Below are 24137 nucleotides of genomic sequence, written 5' to 3' on the forward strand. Positions count from 1 at the left end.
CTCATCTGGGTGTAGATTTAGAATTCTGTTGCTGTTTGTTGAAATGGAGGTTAAATTAAATGCACCAAGCACCAGTTGCACCACAGAATGGAGTTGTGCATGTTATACAAATATTTTTAATGACTCACAAACACATATTCTTGTTTTATACTGATTGACAATGTATACAGTGTAGTGTTTAATTAGTGCACTGGATACAGAGGTGTCCACTCAGTTAATATAGTATTGACAATGTATAAATTTTTGATTAATATATAATATTATATCAAATGTGTAAAGATAATATTAGATAATGTTAGATATATATATAATTCACACTATTACTGTTATTCACACTATAAATATATACTTTTGTTAAAAAGTTTAGGGTCAGTTTTTTTTGTTGTTGTTTTTTATTCTTTAAGAAATTACTGCTTTTATTCCACAAGGAAGCAAATTATCAAAATGACTAAACTAGTGCTGTTAAATGATTAATTGTTATTAATCACATCCACAATAAAAGTTTTTGATTACATAATATATGTGTGTGTACTGTGTATATTTATTTTGTATATATAAATACACACACATGCATGTATATATTTAAGAAAAATGTTAAGTTTATGTATTTAATATATTTATATATGATATTTATAATTTATATTAATTTAAATATATATACGTAAATACATGTAAATATTTTCAAAATATATGCTGTATGTTTGTGTCTTTATATACATATACATTATAAATATACACAGCACACACATATATTATGTAAACAAAAACTTTTATTTTGGATGAGATTAATCGTTTGACAGCACTAATATAAACACATTTATAATGTTGCAAAACATATTTATGGGAGATAAAAGCTGTTCTTTTGAACTTTTTTATTAATAAGAGAAGTCTGGAAAAACAATCACGGTTTCTAAAGCACTAAATCAGCATATTAGAATGATTTCTAAAGGATCATGTGAGCATTCACTGGAATAAATAAAATTTTTAAATACATTAAAATAGAAAACATTTATTTTAAATAGTTTTTTTTGTTGCACTTTTAAATCAAATAAATGCAGCTTTATTGAGCATAATAGAAGATGTTTCAAAAATGAAAAATATTACACACCCCAAACTTTTGTACAGAATATTTATGTTAGCCTGGGTCATGAATTATGTTCAATATTTTAAATTAATGGCATTATGTTATTCAAATATACTGGTAAGACACATTTACAGATGTACTCTATCTGAATCCATCAAACTGACCTTTGTTGTGACAGATTCAACATAAACCAGTTTATGTCCTGTTTGGCCTGTTGAGTCTTTTGCAGATGTTCAGCAACAACAAACCGGACTACCTGGGTGTACATGACACATTGTATGCTTCGCAGTCATTTTATTTGTCAAACACATGTGATGTGCCTAACTTATGTGTTAGTCATATAAAATTATCAGATATAAAGCACCTTTGTTATAATGGTGACACCTTACTTTGGAATGTAGCTTCTGTTTTCAGTTGTCTTACACATTCTGCTGTCTGTCTGTCATATTTATGTATATTCATATCAGTTACAGTTACAGTGCCTTGAATGGAGAGATCTTTCAGTTTTAATACTGTATGCCTGTGTCCAGTTAGATGCTGGTGAGGCTTTGGGTTTGTCCCTGCAATTAGGGATTGACTACATTTTATCAATGCAAATGAACCGGCAGCCAGGGACTCTGTTAATGGTTATATTTACTATATTTAACTTAAAATATCATCTAGTAAAGCGTATGGTCAAAAGAATGAAATGCATAGATTTGTGCTTAATACTGTGTTATTGAAGTTCCATCAATTTTTAGCTGAGGTTTCATTCCTCTCTGCATACAGTGCTGTGAAAAAGTGTTTGCCACCGGCCGTTTTTATTTATTTATTTATTTTTTAAGTTTTTAAATAATGATTTAATTTATTAAGGGAAAAAAGCTGTCCAAACCTGCCTGGCATTACGTGAAAAATTAATTGCCCCCTAAATCTAATAACTGGATGTGCCACCCTTTGCAGCAATCAAGTGTTTGTGATAACTGGTAATGAGTCTCACATCGCTGTGGAGGAATTTTGGCCCACTCTTCTTTTCAGAATTCTTTAAAATTCAGCCACATTTGATGGTTTTTGAGCATGAATAGAGTGTTTAAGGTCATGCCACAACATCTCAATTAGATTCAGACTTGGCCACTCCAAAACCTTAATTTTGTTTTTCTTGAGCCATTCAGAGGTGAACTTGCTGGTGTGTTTGGGATCATTGTCCTGCTGCATAACTCAAGTGCACTGATGGCTGGACATTCTCCTTCAGGATTTTCTGATAGACTGCAGAATTCATGGTTTCATCAATTATGGCAAGAAGTCCAGGTCCTGAACCTGCAAAGCAGCCCCAGACCATCACACTACCTCCACCGTGTTTGACTGTTGCTATGATGTTCTTTTTATGAAATGCTGTGTTGGTTTTACACCAGAAGTAATGGGACACACACCTTCCAAAAAGTTTTTGTCTCATCAGTCCACAGAATATTTGCCCAAAAGTCTTGGGTATAATCAAGATATTTTTTGGCAAATGTGAGAGGAGCCTTTGTGCTCTTTTTGGTCAGCAGTGGCTTTTGTCTTGGACCTCTCCCATGGAGGCCGTTTTTGCCAAGTCTCTTTCTTATTGTTGAATCATGAAAACTGACCTTAATTGAGGCAAGTGAGGCCTGCAGTTCTTTAGATGTTGTTCTGGGTTCTTTTATGACCTCCTGGATGAGTCGTCGTTGCGCTCTTGGAGTAATTTTGGTAGACTGGCCACTCCTGGGAAGGTTCACCACTGTTCCAAGTTTTCTCCATTTGTAGATAATGGCTCTCTGACCGTGGATCGCTGGAGTCCCAAAGCCTTAGAAATGGTTTTATAACTCTTTCCAGACAGATACATTTCTACTATTTTGTTTCTCATCTGTTGTTGAATTTCTTTAGATCGCGGCATGATGTGTTGCTCTTTAAGCATGCATCACTTTGTCAGACAGGTTTAACTCAGCTTTAAATTTAACTCCGCTTTCTAAAATAATGTGGTTAATCACAGTTCTTTCATGATTTAACAGGAGGGGGCAATTAATTTTTCACTTAGGGTCAGGTAGGTTTGGACAGCTTTTTTCCCTTAATAAATTAAATCATAATTTAAAAACTGCATTTTGTATTTACTTGCATTATCTTTGTGTAATATTAAAAATTGTTTGATGATCTGAATCTTTTAATTGTGACAAATATGTAAAAAAATAAAAGAGGATGGGGGCAAAAAGTTTTTCACGGCACTGTATGTAAATGAAGTAGAAGATGAAATAAATGTTGCATTACCAGGTTTTCTGCCTGAATAAAAGGTAATTGCAATTTATTCTGCATCTCTTTATGTAAAACTGAAAAAGTGTGTCATTTCTTTATATTAAACAGCACAGTGAACGTAAATGTGAAAACAACCAGCCTGGCACAGCAACATTGGTTGAACTATTGTGTGAATGACTATCTGTTTGTCTGGTTGAACTATTATTTGTTTGGGTTGTTTTGTTTGTCTGTTTGAAAACAGTTATTTTTGCAATTCCATTTGTGAAGAAATTACACCACCTTCAAGAATGAGGAATAATGTCTGAATCTGTGTTGAATGTAAAGCTGTTGCAGTTAAGTTCTGTTGTGTAATGTATGGAAATGGGTTGAATGTTTTTTGTTTTTCAAATAAATTTATAAAAGTGTGTTTGTATTTGTAGGTTTTTTGCTTATAACAGGCCCCAATTGTAAATGTTAAATGTTTTTGGATATGAAATTCAATATTTTACTGGTGTCTAAAAGTGTCAAGTGTACTTTTTATGTGTGTATATATATGTATATATATATATATATATATATGTATATATATATATATATATATATATATACATATATAAGTGTGTGTGTGTGTGTGTGTGTGTGTGTGTGTGTGTGTGTGTGTGTGTGTATATATAGTACAAAAAACTACAAAAGCACTAAAATAAGAGCATTTTGTAAATTTATTTTTTCTTTTTTTGTTATGGTTGGTTTTTTATGAAAATGATATTTATCAAGGGTATAGTTTGCAATGTTATATGTTGATTCTTTATTTGCATTGATGGCTCCATGAAGAACCAATGACATCCATTGAATCTTTCCATTGAACTAAAGTTTCTTTATAGTGGAAAAAATCCATTGAATCTTTCAATTGAACTAAAGTTTCTTTATATATATATATATATATTATATATATAATTTATTATATATATATTGCTTACTGTATGGTTGTTTATTTTAGGATCTGTTTCTGCTTACTTTGGAGAACCAAAAATGGTCCTTTAATGGCACTGCTACGAAATCGTCCTTTTGGAACCTTTATTACAGGTGTATCTCAATAAATTAGAATGTTGTGGAAAAGTTCATTTATTTCAGTAATTCAACTCAAATTGTGAAACTCGTGTATTAAGTAAATTCAATGCACACAGAGTGAAGTAGTTTAAGTATTTGGTTATTTTAATTGTGATGGTTTTGGATCTTATTTTGAGTAAAGCTGTGTTTTAGATCTCAACAAATTAGAATATGGTGTCATGCCAATCAGCTAATCAACTCAAAACACCTGCGAAGGTTTTCCTGAGCCTTCAAAATGTTCTCTCAGTTTGGTTCACTAGGCTACACAATTAATGGGGAAGACTGCTGATCCGACAGTTGTCCAGAAGACAATCATTGACACCCTTCACGAGGAGGGTAAGCCACAAACATTCATTGCCAAAGAAGCTGGCTGTTCACAGAGTGCTGTATCCAAGCATGTTAACAGAGCATTTAAACCTGTTGTAGGGGCCTCCAACACAATATTAGGACACTTTAAATTACCATATGACCTGCTCTTAAAAAGAAAGTTTTTTCAGTTAGCACAACCTGCCAAATTTAACATTTGCAGAGAAAAAGTAACTATGTTATGTGGTGGCAATTTAGTATGAATTTGTATGATGTGATTTGTACAGATATTTGTGATAAAAAAAAAAAAAATCTAACCATGAAGGTTTACCCCTAATCTATCAGTGGGACATAAGCAGGTCGTATGAAAACATTCAAATGAGAGGATATGAATTACCCAAAATGTTACGAATTGCCATGAGAGTGTGTTGGTCATTTATGTAAAACTTTACAATTAGTAACATTAGTTCATGTTAACTAATATTAACTAACATTAATGAGCGTTTGTTACAGTATTTATTACATTATAATACAGATATATACAAATACAAAAATACAGATTTTCTTTGTTAGTCCATGTTACCTCAGGTCCATTAAATAATCTTAATAGATACAACTTTTGATTTTAATATTATATTAGTAAATTATGAAATTAACATTAACTAAGCTGTAGAAGTACTCTTATTGTTAGCTAATGTTAACTAATGTAATTGACTAATGTTAACCAATAGAGCCTGACCTCTCATACTTCATTTCTTAAGTTTCAACTGCTCAGGAACTGAATAATCTCCATTTCATGCCATTAAAGTGGATAACAAAGTCTCATACTGGACCCGGTGTTAATTCTGAATCCAGGACAGAGCGGTTGAGAGAATGCAGTCCGAATTCTGTAGATGAGATTCATTGAGTCTGTGATGCTGTAAAACGCCAAAATTCCTGCAGAGAAGTCAACATAAACGCCAGTCCTGCGAGCCCACTGCATTTTGGGAATCTTAGTTTCCCGTCCATTGTGCCAGAATGCATATGTATCCTCAGAGCACACCAGACTCCAGGACTGGGCGTTGTGTCCAAATGCACACAGGGTGCTCTTTCCTTTCCTGCTGATGTCCTCATAAGACACGGCGATGTGCACGGGACCCTTCCCGCTCCACTCTGCCTCGAAGTAACATCGGCCGGACACGCTCTCCCTGCACAGGACCTGGTGATAGCTGTCAAACCTCTCTGGGTGGTCAGGAACGGATAGAGAGGTTTTGCTGCATGTCACCTCGCCAGTCTCTGAGGAAACACTGAGGTTTCTGTGAGCCGTGTTCTGGTCTAGAGTCAGGGGACCCGAATCTGAAATCCAGAGACACAAGACGTGGATTAACAGACAGTAATTCTGTTGTCAGTTGTATTGATTTCTGTTGCACATTTGATTGTGTGTGTGTGTGTGTGTGTGTGTGTGTGTGTTACTCACATTCCAAAAACTGCTCTCTGATTTTAGGTTCAGGTGTAGGAATAAACTTCAGGTTTGTCACTAATAAGACAAAATAGGAACAGTGCAAACATTTTAAATATTTATACTTTATTTATTTTAATTTCTTTTAATGTTTAATAGTATTTGGAATACTTGCATGTATTTATTGAATACTGTATGAATTCTGACAGTTCTTTGAAAAATAGTAAGTCAAACACATTTCAAACAATAGTATGCGAAAACGTATTTCATGTTAATATATAGATATATTAAACATTGTCACATGACCTCATCACTTGTGAGTGGTTTCCATTTGCCATCTCGGAAATAAGGATTATTTTCTTTTTTTTATTATTGATTTATTATTGAAGTATTGATTGTTGAGTTTTTTGGATTTTTAATTAAATAAATGCAACCTTGGTATGCAAAAAATACTTTTCTTTTTGTTTATATATGTGTGTGTACTGTGTATATTTATTATGTATATGTAAAGACACACATACAGTATACAGTATGTGTGTTAATTTATATATACATAATAAATATACACAGTACACACACATATATTATGTACACAAAAACTTTTATTTTGGATGCGATTAATCATGATTAATCATTGCCCAGCCCTAGTTTTTAATTCAGTGGTTTATCATTTAATTTTGCAAAATAAAAAAGCATGGCAATATTATCCAATAACAATGAATCAGAATGTGATTCTTTAATCACGATGAAATGCACTGTAAAATTTGCCATGAATTTACAGTATTACATAAAATTATGTCAAAAATTTGCTGTGAAATAAATGCATATTGGGTTATTTTCTGCCAAATTACTGTGAAACAGCAGAATGTTGCTAACATGTAATTTACTTCTCTTGTTTATTATAAAGCTGTTATTAACCAGTTATACACAAGAGAAGTCCTACTGTGAAATTCGGTACTATTAAAGTAATGCAATTATTAACCTGGAATATTTCACACTGAAATGTTTATTAGCATGCTATTCCAAACATATTCAGATGATGACTTACCTTTTTTTGACAATTTCTCCCATTTCTTCTTGCACAGATCTTTAATGTCCTCACACAGATATGTGAGTTTTCTTGACACCATCTCAAAGGAGAAGTCTGGATTGACTAGAACTGCAGGAGAGGTCACCAACTCCGGCTGACCACAAAGTTCTTCATAGCTCTGAGGAATATAATGAAATAAACTCTCTTAGACCAAAATCACAAATGACATGTACTTTGGTGTCCAGAAGCACTGACGCTACCTTCAGGAACTGAGTTTTATCATCAAGGTGTGCAAGCGTGTCGTATTCAGCATCTCTCCTCTTGAACACTGCGATCTCCTGCTCTAGTTTCTCCATAAATCCATGTGCCTCGTCTAATTCCATCTGCTCCTTTGCTTTGATCATCTCTGTCACCTCAAAACACAGTGCCTCAATGGACTGAATGAGCTCACTGAAGATCTTCTCCGTATCCTCCACTGCTGCCTGGGCAGAGCTCTGTTATACAACAGATAGAACCAGAGAAGTGATGACTCCAAGGACCTCTCTGTGTATAACGGGTCTAATAAGGATCAGAAGTTGACCCACACTATTCCACTTGTCCACCTCCTGGCAGTAATAGACTCACCCTGAGAGAGAGGACGGCGTGACTCAGATCCTGTAGCTCCGTCTCGCGCTCCTTTATGACCTGTTGGCATCTCCTCTGTGACTGCTTAAGCTCTTGCTGCAGACCAGAGGATTAATACATGAAGAAACATATATTTAAAAGAAAAAAAAAATAAAAATCCAGCAGCACATGTGATGAGAATTGAATTATACATTTAAACATACCAACATGTTTTGGCTTTCAAACCTTTATCAGGGTCATCCAGGTTTTTTTTTTCCTTTTTTTTTCATCATTACAAGTACTACTAGATCTCATCTAGTTTTTCCTAGTTGATTTATTCCACAGCCTTTGTGAGCCATAAAGTACCAGTTTTACTAGTACCACTAGTACTATTTTATGTTTTCAACATTTCTTCTGTGGTGAGCATGTTTTTTATTTCTGATTAAAATTAATTGTGATATTTTTTGAGACATATTAAAAATCAGAAAAAAAAAAAAAAAAAAAAAAAAAAAAAAAAAAAGCCCGATATATCATTATTATTATTATTTATTAGAATTATTATCTATTAGGAAAAAAAGCAGTGATGTCATTGTGTGACATCCCCCAAAAATATTGATACTTAGAAATTAATAATTTATCATATTTTTAAAAATAGAAACCCTAAACAATACAACATTTACCTTGAAAAATGTATTCAAAAATTATATTCAAGGACTTTTTTTTTTACTGTGATATAATAACACACACATTATATCTTTTTTTTTTTATCAATTTAATAATTGAATCTATGTTAAATCATTTAAAACTTAATTTATAAAATGTATAATGTACTTCTGCCATTTATATTTTTTTTTTTTATTGTTTTATTTATTTTTTCTATTTTTATTGTTTAGATGTTTCATTATTTGTTTGTTGTATAATCCTGCTTAATTTGTTATATAAGGCTTTTAATTTATTTTTTTTTATTTGTGTTACTATGCTTAGTTGTCATGAAGTTTTATCATCACATTTAAAGTCAGAAGAGAAGTCAGACACACCTTACAGAAGATGACGAGGTCCTGCTTTTCTTTTGCAATGACTTCATCATCCATAGCTCCAGGGATGATGGGGGAACGCATTCCAGTCTGTCTCAGTTTCTCAACAACTTCAGCAAACAGTGTGTTTTTGTTGAGCGCAGGTCTCGGGGAGAAGGTCTGTCTGCACTCTGGACAGCTGCACAACTTCTTCTGGTTCTTCTGCTCCCAGTAGCTCTTAATGCACTCCATACAGTAGTTGTGTCCGCAAGGAATGGTGACGGGGTCCCGCAGGAGGTCCATACAGATGGGACAGCTGAACTGCTCCTGGTTGACGAAAATACCAGCTTCTTCCTCTGCCATCTTTTACAGTAAGGTAAAAGACAGACTGTACAGCTGCTTTGTGGAGAGAGTATGGCGTTTGCTTGTGCCTCCCACTATTGTCTGTATATGAGGTTGTAATGGGAGGAGTCCGTAGTGTACAGTTTGTGTGTCACTCTGGTTATGTTTCAGACGAGTCACATGCTTTAATTAAGCCATTGAATCTTTGTTGTTGTTTTGTAATGAATATTTTCATCTTTACATCAGAAGAGTGATTCACAGCTTCGAGTACGTAAGCAAAGCTTCTGGAAAGACCAACCCCGGGGATGATGTTGTCCCAGTGCATGTCTGTTCCTGCCCACTGGATGAATGCGTGCATAATCACATGTTTCATAAGATGTTTCTGGATCATTTTTTAGCACTTTGGGAGACAAAGAGGGCGTGGATATTTGTAATGTAATATGTACACAAACATTAAGGGTGTGTGTAAATAAATTATGCAACATTAAAAAAAAAAGTCTACATATTTCTGCTGCATTTTTAATTGTGATACTGACAGTATTATGTTCTCCACGCTAGAGGTCGCACGTGACCGGCTGTCTGGACCAGTGTTCACTATCAGCGTGTTCTTCTCAAAAGCATTTTAGAATGAAAGGTATAAAATGGGCGGGGTTTAGTGGCTCAGACGTTTTCTCTTATTGGTCAAGTATTATGTGTGTAAATAACAATTGTCATATTTAAAATATTCACCCTTTTAATATAGATTCATAGGATATTAAAGTTTATTAGTGCCGTTATTCAGCTGCAAATTATTGTTCTGGTCGACGCTGAAGAAGCACATAGACTCGTGATGTGTGTTACTTTTCTCATCAACGGTGAGGATGCACCATTCACAGTCGAATGTGATTACTGGATCAGATTTTTCAAATGTGATTTTATAGAAATTACTGTGGTGAGTAAGACTGCTTGTTTCTCAGATAACAATCCTTTAAATGAATTTATTTAATATTTCATACTTTATGGTGCACAATTATCATCAGTAACTCAAAATGTGTTCAGAGATTTGAATGTGACTCAGTGGATGCTTCAGTTTTCTGAGCCACCCAACGCCCCTCTAAGGTTTCTAATATAAAAGTTAACGTAAACTTTTGTCGTCTCATGGTTCTTGTTGTGCGTGCAATTTTGTCTCAAAGCCGATGGGAGTGCACCCTCTTCCACTGACAGCAAGTAGATGTAATAAATATTTCATCTGCTCTGCTGGACTAAATCTACACAATCTGTGTGACAGAAGTCAGCACAACACACGGAGGTAGCTGTTACTTTCCTTTCATTCTGTTAGATAGCTGATTAGCTGTGTGTTCATAGTCATGTGGCAAAGCATCAGCATGTATTGCACATGTAACGCTACTGCTGCTTTGTTGTCCATGTTTGACCTATCAAGTGTTTTTCAAATTACAAATGAGTCAATACGCTTATTCGAGAGCAGGGAACTATTGTGCACTTTAACTTGAGTCTCTGCACACCTGTGGTCATTTTACAAGGTCCTTCAAGGTCCACATATGTTTATTAAAGTTTTACTTTATTGCACCATCTCAGTACTGTCCTCTTTTCATGTTCCTGTGATCCTGCAATAGTGCCACGAGTCTCGTGCATGAGGGTCAGACTCATTCCTCTTATGTTTTTACTGTAAAAAAAAAAAAAAAAAAAAAAAAAAAACTGATTACGGTTGTGTAGTTTTATTAAGGAACTACATCAAATAAACACGTTGACAACTGTGACATTATTACAAGTACAACCATATTCCCAATAAAAATTATGCAAAATATTCCCAAAACATATCTGGTTTGAAACAGCTTTGTATTTACAATATTTCAAATTCACTCATACTGTAAGTTCACTTAATTATTATATTGTTATAAAACAAATGTAAACAAAACTTTTAAAATGTATTGTGGACATGGAAACTTAATGCATGACAGCAGTGACCCATATGAGTCAGATTTTATGCTCAGTCATTTCCTTAAGTGCATATGTAAAAGTCGTTTACCCCCCCCCCCCCCACACACACATTTAGTGTTTTATGTTTTCATATTTCTAAATTGCATGTAAATGGATTAAACTTTTAATTTAACAATGTACTTATACTTTATATATAGTATTTTTCTTTTCTTTCTTTTTTTTTTTTTTAAAGCTGCACAAAGGATATTTATTATAACTAATACAGTTTTTGATGCTTTGTGTGATTATGAATAGAAGAAGGATATCATTCCAGAATTCCCCAACCTGTCAGACTACTTCCTGGACACGCCTCCTTTTCTAGCAAAGGAACATCTCTGTACAGAAAGAGGAAGTGCTTTAATCTTATTCTCTGATTCTGTGTGTGTCTGCTGGTGAGTACGCTTCATTTCGGGTTGTTTATATGTATATTTTTTTTTTCTGATTTTCTTGCTGTGCAGAGTGACATTTAACCCTCAATGATTGTGCGGCAGTTGGTGTGTAGGGAGCTGACCTTTCACCTCTGTGCGGCAGTCAGACTGAACTGGAGCGCTCCAAAGATGGCTAGACCAAGCTCAAGTAAAACACTTTTAAGACCGTCTTCACTGTGTATGTATGGCAGTGGATGGCCTGTGAATTAAATGGTTTGCAATTTGTTTAATTTTGCAGATTTAACAGAGTTTCGTGAGGATTTTGCTAAAGCCAAGCACATTGCTATCATTACGGGGGCTGGAGTGAGTGCAGAGAGTGGAGTACCAACCTTTAGAGGACAGGGGGGCTACTGGAGGAAATGGCAGGCACAGGTAACACATATTGTATACACATCATACATTTTTTACTATCTGATCTTAGTTTCAAAATAGGACTTATACCAAGGTTTTTCAAACTTTTTGATGCTAGGACCCAAATATGACAACCCCTTTGTGATGATGATCCCTTCTGTTGATAAATAAAGGCAGAATGTGAATGTACATTAAAGGGATACTGCACCTCAGAACTAAAATTTTGTCATTAATCACTTACCCCCATGTCGTTCCAAACCTGTAAAAGCTCTGTTCGTCTTCGGAACAAAATTTAAGATATTTTGGATGAAAACCTGGAGGCTTGAGACTGTCCCATAGTCTGCCAAGTAAATAACAGTGTCAAGGTCCATAAAAGGTATGAAAGTCGTCGTCAGAATACTCCATCTGCCATCAGACGTGCAATCTGGGTTACATGAAGCGACGGGAACACTTTTTGTAAGCGAAGAAAACAAAAATAACGACTTTATTCAATAATTCCTTTGTCAACAGTCTCCTCTGTGTCTCTCCATATCACCGTATGCTGTGTATGCTCTTCTGTATCAGCCGCGCCACAAGGATGCGCTGTTTTATTTCAAATCAAATTTAATACATGTAGAAACAGCGCATCCTTGTGGCACGGATGACACAAAAGAGCATACACAGCATACAGTAATAGGGAGAATTATTGAATAAAGTTATTTTAGTTTTCTTCGCTTACAAAAAGTGTTCCCGTCGCTTCATATAACCCAGATTACACATCTGATGGCAGATGGAGTTTTCTGACGACGACTTTCATACCTTTTCTGGACCTTGACACTGTTATTTACTTGGCAGTCTATGGGACAGTCACAAGCCTCCCGGTTTTCATCCAAAATATCTTAAAATGTGTCCCGAAGACGAATGGAGCTTTTACGGGTTTGGAACAACATGGGGGTAAGTGATTAATGACAAAAAGTTTCATTTTGGGGTGTAGTATCCCTTTAAACAGATTTCATTAATATCTTAAAGTTAAATTTGACAGCTTTAAAAAATATATCTCATATTTTTCACAGACCTGTTTGAAAACCCCTGATTTATGTAGTACTTGGCAGAACATAACATCGTTACAGCAGAATTACAGCAAAATTTACAGCAGGGTACCAGTTGTATATTATACTACATAACTTTTCTTTAATTTATGATTCAGAATTATATACAAATGGGCCTGTAAAACATAGTTTACATTTTGCATTGTAAATAAAGAGTGTAAACTTTCAACATCTATTGTATTTGACAGCTCTGATCAAATTTGTCAGGCCACCTGTAACAGAGCATATAAATACTTGTAGTCACAAGACATCTAAGCAAGCAAACATTAATAATAATAATAATAAATGTAATATATTAATATTAAATATTAATAATCTTTAATATATATAGAATGTATAGAGATCATTTTATTATAAATAGTACTCTAATACTTTTCTGTCGTAATTCTTCAAGTTCTTAGTTTCACACCACATGTACATTACATTAACGCACATTAACAGGAGTCTCTCTTTTCTTCTCTTTGTCCTTTAGGATTTGGCAACCCCTGAAGCTTTCTCTCGAGATCCTTCTTTAGTTTGGGAATTTTACCATTACAGGCGTGAGGTGGGTTATACATTACTGACTAAATGGTTATCAGTATCATAATGGCATTTGTTTCTTTCAGTGATATATTTATCAATTTGGTAAAGTATAACATAAATGCCCGCAATGCAATGTTAATACTTTAATGAGACTACTACTACTTTTCTTCTACTGCTACTTTTTCTTCCTTAGAATTGCAGTAAGGAATCTGAAAGAACGTCACTGTTTATTTCTGAGACTAAAATTCACACAGCATCCACAGGGTTACCTGTAACTGAAAAAAAAAAAAAAAAAAAAAAAAAAAAAAAAACTTAAAAAATTAGAAATAAATGCAAATAATTTTAAAAACTACTACATAAAGATGATTATTATTACATTTTGAAATGTTGTTATATATTTAAACACAGGGGTTGCAGTTAAACAATTAAGAATAATTAAACAAAACAAAAAAAATGTTTGGTTGCATCCCAATAGCATCTTAGTTCATTTTAATTTTTCATATTGTATTTAATTTTTCAGGTTATGCGCAGTAAGATGCCAAACCCAGCCCACCTGGCTATAGCGGAGTGTGAGTCCCGTCTCAGCAAGCAGGGGCGCTCTGTTGTGATCATCACTCAGAACATCGATGAACTGCACCATCGTGCTGGTTCTGAACATGTCTATGAAATTCACGGTGAGACAACAGCTACTCAAACCAGGACACCATTACAGTACATTAATAGTTGGTTGACATCTGATTAACAGAAATGAAATTGATAGGGCATCTTTTTGGTTGGTGGGGCTTTTGTCCCATCTTTCCATACAGTCATACCTTCAAATTGAGGTTATTCCCTTCAACTGATCTCTCTCTTCTCTCTTTCTCTCTAGGAAGTCTGTTTAAATCCCGCTGCATGAGCTGTGGAGAAGTCAAAGCCAACCACAAGAGTCCAATCTGTCCTGCTCTGGAGGGGAAAGGGTAAAAGCTCATGCAAACACATCACCATTATTTCATCAAATATTTAAACCACAAGAGAATGCACTTTCTGTATTTGCTTTTCTCTTTCTTTTTTCACTTCTCAGAGAGCCTGACCCCGGTGCCAAGGATGCCAGAATACCAGTGGAGCACCTGCCCAGGTTTGTGAGTTTGGGCTTTGTTGCAGATCAGTAGACTGTGATTAGTCAGAAATTGCAGTACTTTGTTAAATGCAGCTATTTTACCGGGTGCTGTTCCGTTATGAAATTTGCCAACATATTTAATAAACACAGTTTATTAAAGTTCTGCATGCTGTAGTTCTGTGCAGATTTTTGTGCAGAATCAGATTTTTAAACTGTTTAAACAGTTTGCAAGGAACTGAGACCTACACTACAGTGTTCGGGGGTTTAAAAGTAACGAATGCTTCTATTCAGCGAGGACACATTAAAGTGATCGGAAGTGACAGTAAAGATGTTTACATTGTTATGGAAAAAAAATGCTGTTCTTTTAAACTTTTTTATTATTACTATATTTTTCAGAGATTTCTGATAAATGTTTTACTGTTTAGTTTATATTGTTAAAGTTTTCAACTATTTTCAACATTGATAACAATAAGAAATGTTTATTGTGCACCAGTGTTATGCTGTACACATATCAGGATGATTCCTGAAGGATCATGTGACACTGAAGACTGGAGTGGTGACAGCTGCAAATTCAGCATTGCATCACACGAATAAATATAATTTTTAAAAACTGTATATTAAAATAAAACAGTGATTTTGAATTGTAATAACGTTTCACAGTATTACAGTTTTTACTGCATTTTAGATCAAATAAGTACAGCCTTGGTGAACATTTTTTCATTTTTTTTAATTTTTTTGTTGAAAAAAATAAATAAAAAATTGTGGTGTATGTTGCATTATTAAAAAAAGTTACTTTTACAATGTGTAAATACAACTCTTCCAAACATTGCCCATTACTGCCAACATATCAGGAATTATGTCCTGTGCTGAAACAAATCTAATCAGATGCTGCTGGAATGCATACCTCTGGTCTGCTTTACTGTAAACATACTGTAAGGCTGTATAATTTAGAGAGGTAGGAGGGTAGTCATGTAATACAAAATTGGGGCTGCTTTGGTGCAAAAAAAACCCCAACAACCCTTATAACTGGACTTCATGGGGAAATTAAAAATATATATAAAGATCAATACAGAAATAACTTGAGAATAGGAACACTTTTTCTCCAGCAGTGGGCAGCATATATCCACGTGTTTAATATTACATGTTCAAGATGTTAGTTTTCTACTTTATGTTGATAGGTGTGACAGAAGTGGCTGTAATGGATTGCTGAGGCCTCATGTGGTTTGGTTCGGAGAGACTCTGGATTCAGATATTCTCACCGCTGTGGAGCAGGAGCTGGAAAAATGTGATCTCTGCTTAGTGGTGAGTGATAGCAAATTAATGCATAAAACACTAATACAGAACCAAGTGAGCTGACTATCTAGAAAGGATTTTAAGAATAGGCCTATTCTAGAACTTAGGCTGCAAGCTGTTTATAATGCCTTATTTTGATGAAATCCAAAATTCACATTAAAATGAATCACTTAAAGAAGCTGCTCAAATGGGTAATTCGTTCATGAATTGAACTCCACTGGAGATGTAAGTTTTTTCGTGCATCTCACAAGGTATCCAGTCTTTTATCACATCACATTCAATTCAGCCTGCAAAATTACATTCACAATTCGAGTAAATGGGATTTATGTTTTTTACACTGTGGCTCTAGAGAATCAGCATTGGAGGAAACCCTGGCATAACAGCACCATAAACAATACTCTTACAATATTATTAAAAAATTATACTGGTTAACATATTTATACCATTTTAAATGTAGGTTTGTGAGGTCTGTGACTGAGAAGGTAGCTGCATAAATGTCTGCCAACATAATATTGTCAATCCCTCATACAGATGCATTTTTGTTGACAGCTTTATGTGAAGAATTTGTCACTTCCAACTGTATTCTGTGTTTGTCACATTGTTTTCTTGTCTCTAGGTGGGCACCTCCTCCATAGTTTACCCAGCAGCCATGTTTGCTCCTCAGGTGGCAGGTAGAGGAGTGCCTGTAGCTGAATTCAACATGGAGTGCACACCTGCTACTATGCGCTTTAAGTAAGATACAAATACACAAACTATCACTTTACATGAGTCACAGAGATGCCTCTCAGTCAGCCCATTCAAAGGGATAACGCATAGCTGCTCTATTGCGCACAAGCCTCCACACACGCACAGACTCCAAGTGACGTCTCTCGCTGTCGCATTTGAGCAAACACTGAACGGTACACTTCACAAAACAAATTGAACACCTGCGTGTGGTTTATTTGAGATGTGTTTCTCACCAACAGATATCACTTTGAGGGTCCTTGTGGTGTCACACTGCCTCCTGCCCTGGAACGCCACGAGAGCGAGGTCATTTAAGGAGAGAGAAGGCATGACCCATTCGTTCATGCCTACTGCATAGAGCACTTTAACTGAGAGCACATGGGATTGGTTCATGCCTTCATGTGATTGGTTTTCTTATAGTTTGCGTACTATTAAGATTTACTGCAAAGGCTGAAATAAAATTTTAAATAGTGTCTTTTTGAGTGTTTGCTTGGCCTGTGTAGGAGCGTTTTGTGCAAGTTGTGTTTATGGGTAACTAATCTGCAGTGTTTCCACAGTCGTGGAATACCTGGGAATTTAAAGATCGTATTTTCCAGACCCAGAAAAGTCAAGGAAGATAATAGTATTAAAGAGTTATGGAAATTTCCATCATGAGTACGTTTTCAATATGATCAGCTCTGAAATATTTCATCAGCTAAAAATAACTGGCTGGAAAAATCATGAAAATTGATTGGTCAAATGTTCTGGGTACCCTGAATGTACATGTAGGACTAGACACTAATGCAATATAATGATTTTGAATGAGCTGTATCGGGATGAGCACAGACAGACACAATGGATGTGGAATCAGAAGGTTTATTTGAAATAAAATAATCATAAAATAAAGTGTCCAAGGGAAATACTTAAAAACACATGAGTACATGAACAAGATTTATGACTGGTCTTTAAATTCTATTGTAAGTGTTAGGTTATTAAAGGGATAGTTCACCAAAAAATGAAAATTCTATCATTAATGACTCACCCTCATTTTGTTCTAAACTCGTAAGACCTTCGTTCATCTTCAGAACACAAATTAAGATTTTTTTGATGAAATCCAAGAGCTTTCTGACCCTGCATAGACAGAAATGCAACTACAAATGTGTCGTGGTACTCTTGTGAACGCACGTCATAGACTGAAACGTAATGGAAGAAATTGTTGCATGAAGTCATTATTTGTTTTCTTTGCACACAAAAGAATTCTTCTCGCTTCATTAAATTAGGGTTGAACCACTGGACTGTTTTAACGATGTCCTTACTATGTTTCTGGGCCTTAAACATAGTAGTTCTGTTGCTGTCTATGCCGGGTCAGAAAGCTCTCAGATTTCCTCAGAAATATCTTAATTTGTGTTCCGAAGATGAACGAAGGTCTTACAGGGTTGGAAAGAGACGAGGGTGAGTAATTAATGACAGAATTTTCATTTTTGGGTGAACTATCCCTTCAAGATTAAATGTGGGGGGAAAAAAGCTCCAGGTTTGCTTTACTTCTTTGTATGGCTTCACAATTTGGCCAACAATAATAATAATAAAATATATATATATATTAGTATGACGTTTAATATGATAATACTATTATAGTTTATTGTGATTGTAATATATATTGTAATATAATATATATATATATATATATATATATATATATTATAAGAAGAATTATAATATTCTTATTGACTACCATTATTATGATGACTATTATTACTAAATAAAATTACTGTATTCAACTAAAGAAATATTTTTTTTATATTTCACTTAAAATAATTTTTATTTTATTTTTTAAAATAATTTATATTTTTTAATTTTTATTTTCTTTATTTTACAATACAACAGTAAAATTACAATACTAACCCAAAAAATGTCTCATTTGTTGATAAGTGTGGAAAGATGGATGGCACATGTTGTGTTCCCAAATGCACATTATAAATGACCCAAACTCAGAGCACAGGCCGAGATGAGTTTGCATAGAGCAGCATTTACTACCAACTGAGCTGCTCTAAGACGCTGAACACACTGAATCATGAGCTGCTTGTGTGTAAATGAACACAGTGCCTAAACATGCACATATGTATTTGCATCGCAGATTTTGCAATTTGATAATCATGCTACAGTAAGCCATATTGCGATTTTATTTAGTTCTGCACAGCCCTAGTTTGTGTTTAAGGCTTACTGATAAATTTGTCAGAGATTACTGTTTAAATTATGCCACTTTTAGCTGGTGGTTGGCATATATATGAGTGTTGTTTTTTTTGTCAAAGTCAATAGATGAGTTTGAGTGACTCTGTGTGTGTTTGTGTGCTTGCACCCTGTGGCATCGGGTCACCTTGATTCTGTCTAGTCCTATGCCAGATTCCACGGTCCAGCTGGAAATCTCTCTCTCTCTCTCTCTCTCTTTCTCTCTCTCTTTCTCTCTCTCTCTCTTTCTCTCTCTCTTTCACTGTCATGACTTGTACAACCAAGCAGCAGAAAAGCTACATTTTGTTTGACACCTCCTGGTCCAACTCGGGTGTCCTGCTTACCTGCATATGTATACAGATTCATCCTTGCATGTTAACACGAGATTGTGGGATGATGCTGCGTGAATCGCTTGACTTATCTGACTTACAAATGTGTAACAGAATGCATATTTGCGTCTAAGAAATTGAATGTGTCTTCATAGACTGACACTGTTACTAAAATGCTGTTTTGGTGTTTATATGTGCGAGATAAGTAAGGGATGGGGGGGATTGGCTGTACGTCTGTGTTTGTAAATGATAAATGAGTGTGTAGTTTTGAGGTGTGTGTAACCGTTCGCTGTTGGTGTGTGTGCATTTGGTCTCCTGGAGAGACTGTGGCTCATTAGTTTCTGAGGCGATGAGAGAGGTCTGCTCCAAAAATAACACACACCATTTCCTGTCCATTAAACCACAATTTCACACCAATCTGAGCTTAACGACGTACGCGCGCGCATGCACAATAAATATCTCCCCTGACATACGCTTAGCCTCTAAAATCCTCTGAGACACACAACATCAATCCTACACACACATACACGCATGGTCCCATTAAATATCGATTTCACACCAATCTGAGCGTCTCCCCAGTCTGGGCTTGTCAGAGGACAGGGATAGAGAGATGCAGGGGAGGGAGCAGGAGGATAGGAATGGAGTGATGGAGAGGAGGAGGACACTAGTGGGAGAGACGTTTGGTGTGATATGGATCTTGTTGTGTTTCTGCATGATAATTACTTTTTTGTTCCATACTTTGACAATTTGTTGATAGTTATAATAAGAGAGTAAGTTTTTTTTGTTTTTATGTAATCAGTTTTTAGTAGATTTTGTTTGGATTAATTCCTGGATAACCTCTTAGAAAATATACACAGTTCCAGCAACTGGAGACCTCCAAATATCAGAAAATTTGAAAATGGTCATTTTTAGGCCTGGAAAGTAATTATTTAAAAGTCATTAAAATGAATAAAAGACCACTGATATTTCTACTCTGAGTAATAATTTTATTACTGTTGTCGGCTCTAAAATATTTAATCGACTTGAAATTGTTGTATGTGAGTGCAGTCTCTGTAACATGATTTTAAAGTTGGAATGAAATTAAAAGTAACACTGGTTATTTTCTTAATATATATCTGGTTGAGATCCATCCATGCATTTATATTTATATACCTTTGCAGATTTATATATTTCTATAAATGTTATGACTTAATATTTTTGTGATATGACTGATTTCTCTGCTGACGTATGCAAGGCTGTGCTATAGTTAAGCCAGTTGCATTCATCTGCCTCCATTACGATATGCAATGCTCACTTTTAACACTCCAATCAATACCCAATGGGTAAAATAAAGTTTTGTCCTACTTTAAAAAAATAAATATATATATTTTCTGATAATCTGTTTCACTCAAACATAAGTCACAATATGGATGTGCAGTCGGGTTTAATGCCAGCTTCAAAAAATCTTTGCCAAGTCATCACAAGCAGCTAAAAAATCATGACACAGTCATGAAAATTCATTGTTAATATGGTGTGGGAACTCTGAATCTAGGTCTGAAGTGCTGTGAAATTTAATGATTTTTAGTGAGCTGTGGCTGACTGAGGAAAAAAAAAATACAGATGCATTGGCAGGCCTAAGAGAGGCTTCACAAATAAAATAACCATAAATCCCTAAAATAAAGTATCCATGGGGAGTATATAGTATGTGATTTAAGGTTGGAGAGTGCAGAGAAGGGTGTAGTCGAGGTCAACAGATGTTCCTAAAGTCCAGGTTGTGTGTTCTTGCAGATCCAAAAAGGTAGTGTTAAGGGATTCTCTCTGGACATTTTTTTTTTCTATTTAATGTTTTATGTTCCTTTTATTTAAATTAAAAATGCCTCTTTGAGGCTGTGTGTCACATGCATTGTGCTTATCTAGCCACAAGGGCATCATTTAGGAAGAATGAATCAAATACAATCTTTATTTATCACAGCACAACCAGGAGCAGTGGAATTTATTTCCATTGCTGTCACATTCTATGGCCATAATACAGCACAACAGATTACAGGGACAGTCCTTCTGGAGCAACTTGGGGTTAAGTGTTGTGTTCAAGGGCACAACTGTGATGACTCATGACACACTTCTAATAGGACTGAAATCTGTAACCTTCCGGTTACCAGGCCTGAGCCTTAACCTCTCACAATCTCACAGTGTTTCACCAATCCCGAGGCTTTGGTTAATTGCAGAGGTTCCTATACAGTTGTAGCTTAGCTTTCAGGTTTCAGGTTTAAAGAAATGTGAGGCCAAAATGACCAATGTTCTCTTGGGTATCTTTAACATCTGTCTTGGACAACTGTCCCCTCAGGCATCAGGACTGATGCTCTTGAAGTTACCCTTAACTAAGGAGGTCTAATAAACCTGGAGGGAGCTATCCGTTAGCAATCATCTCAGTTCCAGAAACAATTTCTTTAGACAATCATATGATTAGTCACATGCCATTCTTGGCTCAAGAGGTTGATTAAAAAAGAAGAACTTAGTGTCCGTGAGTAAAACTGAAGTTGGGGAGGATTGGGACTGTTGAAAATGCAAATTAAACTTTCTCCAGGGTTTATAGACCTCCTTATATGTTGTAAGCAGGGTAATGCCGGGTTCACACTACACGATTTTCAAAGTCATCAGATTGTTGCTTTTCTCACACAGCATGACAGTGTGGGGTTCCAACTAGTTACTGTTGTGTGCACACTACACAATGGATCGGGGACAGGGGACACACTTTACACAGTTTCTCAACAGAAAGAATTGCCGACATCTCTGCATTGTCTACATACTATGTTTCAAAATCAAACATGCGCGAGAATTAATGCGTAATAATGTAAAATCACGTGATCAAAAATGGCAGCCTGCAAAAAGCTTGCAATCCAAGTTGTCTCTACACTGATTTGCAATGAAAAATAAACAAAGAAGAATATGAAGGAGAGAATGGTTGCTTGCAGAAGTCACGCGTACTGATGTTTTCGTTGCTTAAACTTGGCAGCCACAAACATTCTACAAAAGTAGAGTGCCGAGAAAGAACATCACGCATATTTTTTTTTTCTATTTTGTTTAACAGAATGCTTGCTAGGAGAAATAGTTGACAACGTTGATTATCCTCCATATGTTTTTCTTCTCTAGTCCCATTTGATCTCATGGTTAAAACTGTCTTCATGTCTGTGGTCTCCCATTGTTTTAAAATCAGATACGATTTGAACATCTAGTGTGTCCCAGGCCTTAGCATGCCAAATATCTCATGGGCGTCGGTGCATTTCTCAGACTATGTCTTTGATAACACACTATGTGATTGTCACTTGCGTGAACAAGCACTAATTTGCCTTCAGTTTGGGGTATTTGTCATTGATTTCCACAAACATTGGGCCTAAATTCATGCAGTGTGATACCGACCCCTTCCCCTGCCCCCAAGGGATTCTTTTTGTGGTGCCCACATACTTAAACTGGTGTTTCTTTAACTGTAGTGACCCTGATGATGTCTAGGACAATGGGGTTGTTAGAAGGTCAAGGAATACCCTCCTTGTGGGTTTTTTTTTTTCAGTTTCTATTTAATGACTATTCATTCTACTTGACCTGAATGGAATGACCAGTCAGTGTCCATTAGCTTAAGATGCCTTCCAAAAAATTTGCTTAAGATGCCTACTTCCGTTGTACCCTGATCTGAGTGAATGTGATAGGGGCTCCCCAATGGTGGATGAGATAAGTACAGTGAGCAAATACAGTTTTCACACATCCAGAAAACTGGTGTCCTCTTGGCACTTAAAGCATGATCCATTTGTTCACACTGACATTGATATACCAATATTTTCAAAGAAATGGGAGTCTTTATATTTCTCTTTTGTCACGGAATGTTGGGTAACACAGTCGAAACCCTTGTTTTAAATTTTTAATATATCACCAAGTTGTATGCAAAAGTTGCTGATAGTCCGACAGGGGGATTTCGTAATAGTTGCACCAAAAGAGAAGGTGGCCATCTGGGCCATATCATTTTCATGCCAAGTAGGACATACAGGATCATGAGATTCCAGTTATGAATGCCATTACCTTTGACAGCATCCCCTTCAGGCTCTGGTCCTTTGCAATATTTTTAGAAGTTGCTTCCGGACAGGAATTAGTTCTGGATTGAGGATGGTATAATCAAGGAGAACCGCAGTATATTCATAACCTTGGGTATACTTTAAATGCAGACCTACTTGGATCTAACCCAGTACACTGTAAGGGGACATTCATGACGAGTAGTGCAACCAAGGGTGCAGAAATGGTCTTATTGAAGCTTCTAGTCCCCACCATTGCAATCCTTGGCGTCTACCGTGTTGCTTGCTTTAAGTTGTCCTGTGAGGGGGTGGGAGTGTGTCAGCTCCATCAATCTTCTGGGGGGGAACCACCTACTGCTCTCACCATGCCTGAACATGACTAAATATAAAAGACACCATTTTTAGTTTAAAGTATAAAATCTTGCCCTCATTTCATTCCAGTGTTGTTCAAACATGGATACAAATTATTAATACATCCTCAAATTTCCAAGTAGAGATGTCAGTTGGCCAATGTGTTCATTAAATGAAAAAGTAACGTACTGATGTAGTTTTGAGAAAGACAACTTATGCTTTAAGAAAATTTGCTGTGTAGGAAGTAAATGGAATTGATTTGGAATATTTGGAATTCTGAGCACTACACTGAAATTGAATGTTGTTTTTGGGTTTGGCTTTCACCAAGGGCAGTCTGGTGCATGTGGCTTCTGTATTATATCAGGAGGGAGTCTAAAGACTTTACTGTGATTCTCAGCTAGGGGTTGGTGAAACATTTGCCAGCCTGGAAATCGAACAAATCTCTCAGTTACCCTTTTTCAGTGGTGCCATTCTTTGGGTCAATTTTTCAAAATTGATATTAGTACATCATCTGAAAGCTGAATAAATAAGCTTTCCATTGATGTATGGTTTGTTAGGATAGGCTGAGATACAATATTTGAAAATCTGGAATCT

General features: G+C 35.6%; 2 protein-coding genes across 4 annotated transcripts; one reads left to right on the top strand and one right to left on the bottom strand.

Moving 5' to 3' along the window:
* Positions 1-4784: 4784 nt before the first annotated feature.
* Positions 4785-9468, bottom strand: LOC109106379 (tripartite motif-containing protein 16-like protein). Its single transcript, XM_042746738.1, has 6 exons — positions 8826-9468; positions 7810-7905; positions 7446-7679; positions 7204-7363; positions 6174-6233; positions 4785-6052 (listed from the first exon to the last, which is right to left on the bottom strand). Exons 1-6 carry the CDS (start codon positions 9162-9164, stop codon positions 5520-5522), a joined length of 1422 nt encoding a protein of 473 aa, XP_042602672.1. The 5' UTR covers positions 9165-9468; the 3' UTR covers positions 4785-5519.
* Positions 9469-10024: 556 nt separating this feature from the next.
* sirt5 (sirtuin 5) lies at positions 10025-17094 on the top strand. 3 transcript variants are annotated; one of them, XM_042746745.1, is made up of 11 exons: positions 10025-10074; positions 11376-11512; positions 11612-11696; positions 11787-11920; positions 13460-13531; positions 14030-14183; positions 14378-14465; positions 14570-14623; positions 15784-15907; positions 16515-16630; positions 16864-17094. In XM_042746745.1, exons 3-11 carry the CDS (start codon positions 11678-11680, stop codon positions 16934-16936), a joined length of 834 nt encoding a protein of 277 aa, XP_042602679.1. In that variant the 5' UTR covers positions 10025-10074; positions 11376-11512; positions 11612-11677; the 3' UTR covers positions 16937-17094. The 3 variants fall into 3 exon arrangements, with proteins under 3 accessions (XP_042602679.1, XP_042602677.1, XP_042602678.1); XM_042746744.1 differs by lacking the exon at positions 10025-10074 and adding an exon at positions 10211-10431; XM_042746743.1 differs by lacking the exons at positions 10025-10074; positions 11376-11512 and adding an exon at positions 10208-10431 and having other exon boundaries at positions 11579-11696.
* Positions 17095-24137: the final 7043 nt, after the last annotated feature.

Source organism: Cyprinus carpio, chromosome B20 (genome assembly GCF_018340385.1).
Source record: "Cyprinus carpio isolate SPL01 chromosome B20, ASM1834038v1, whole genome shotgun sequence".
NCBI lineage: Eukaryota > Metazoa > Chordata > Actinopteri > Cypriniformes > Cyprinidae > Cyprinus > Cyprinus carpio.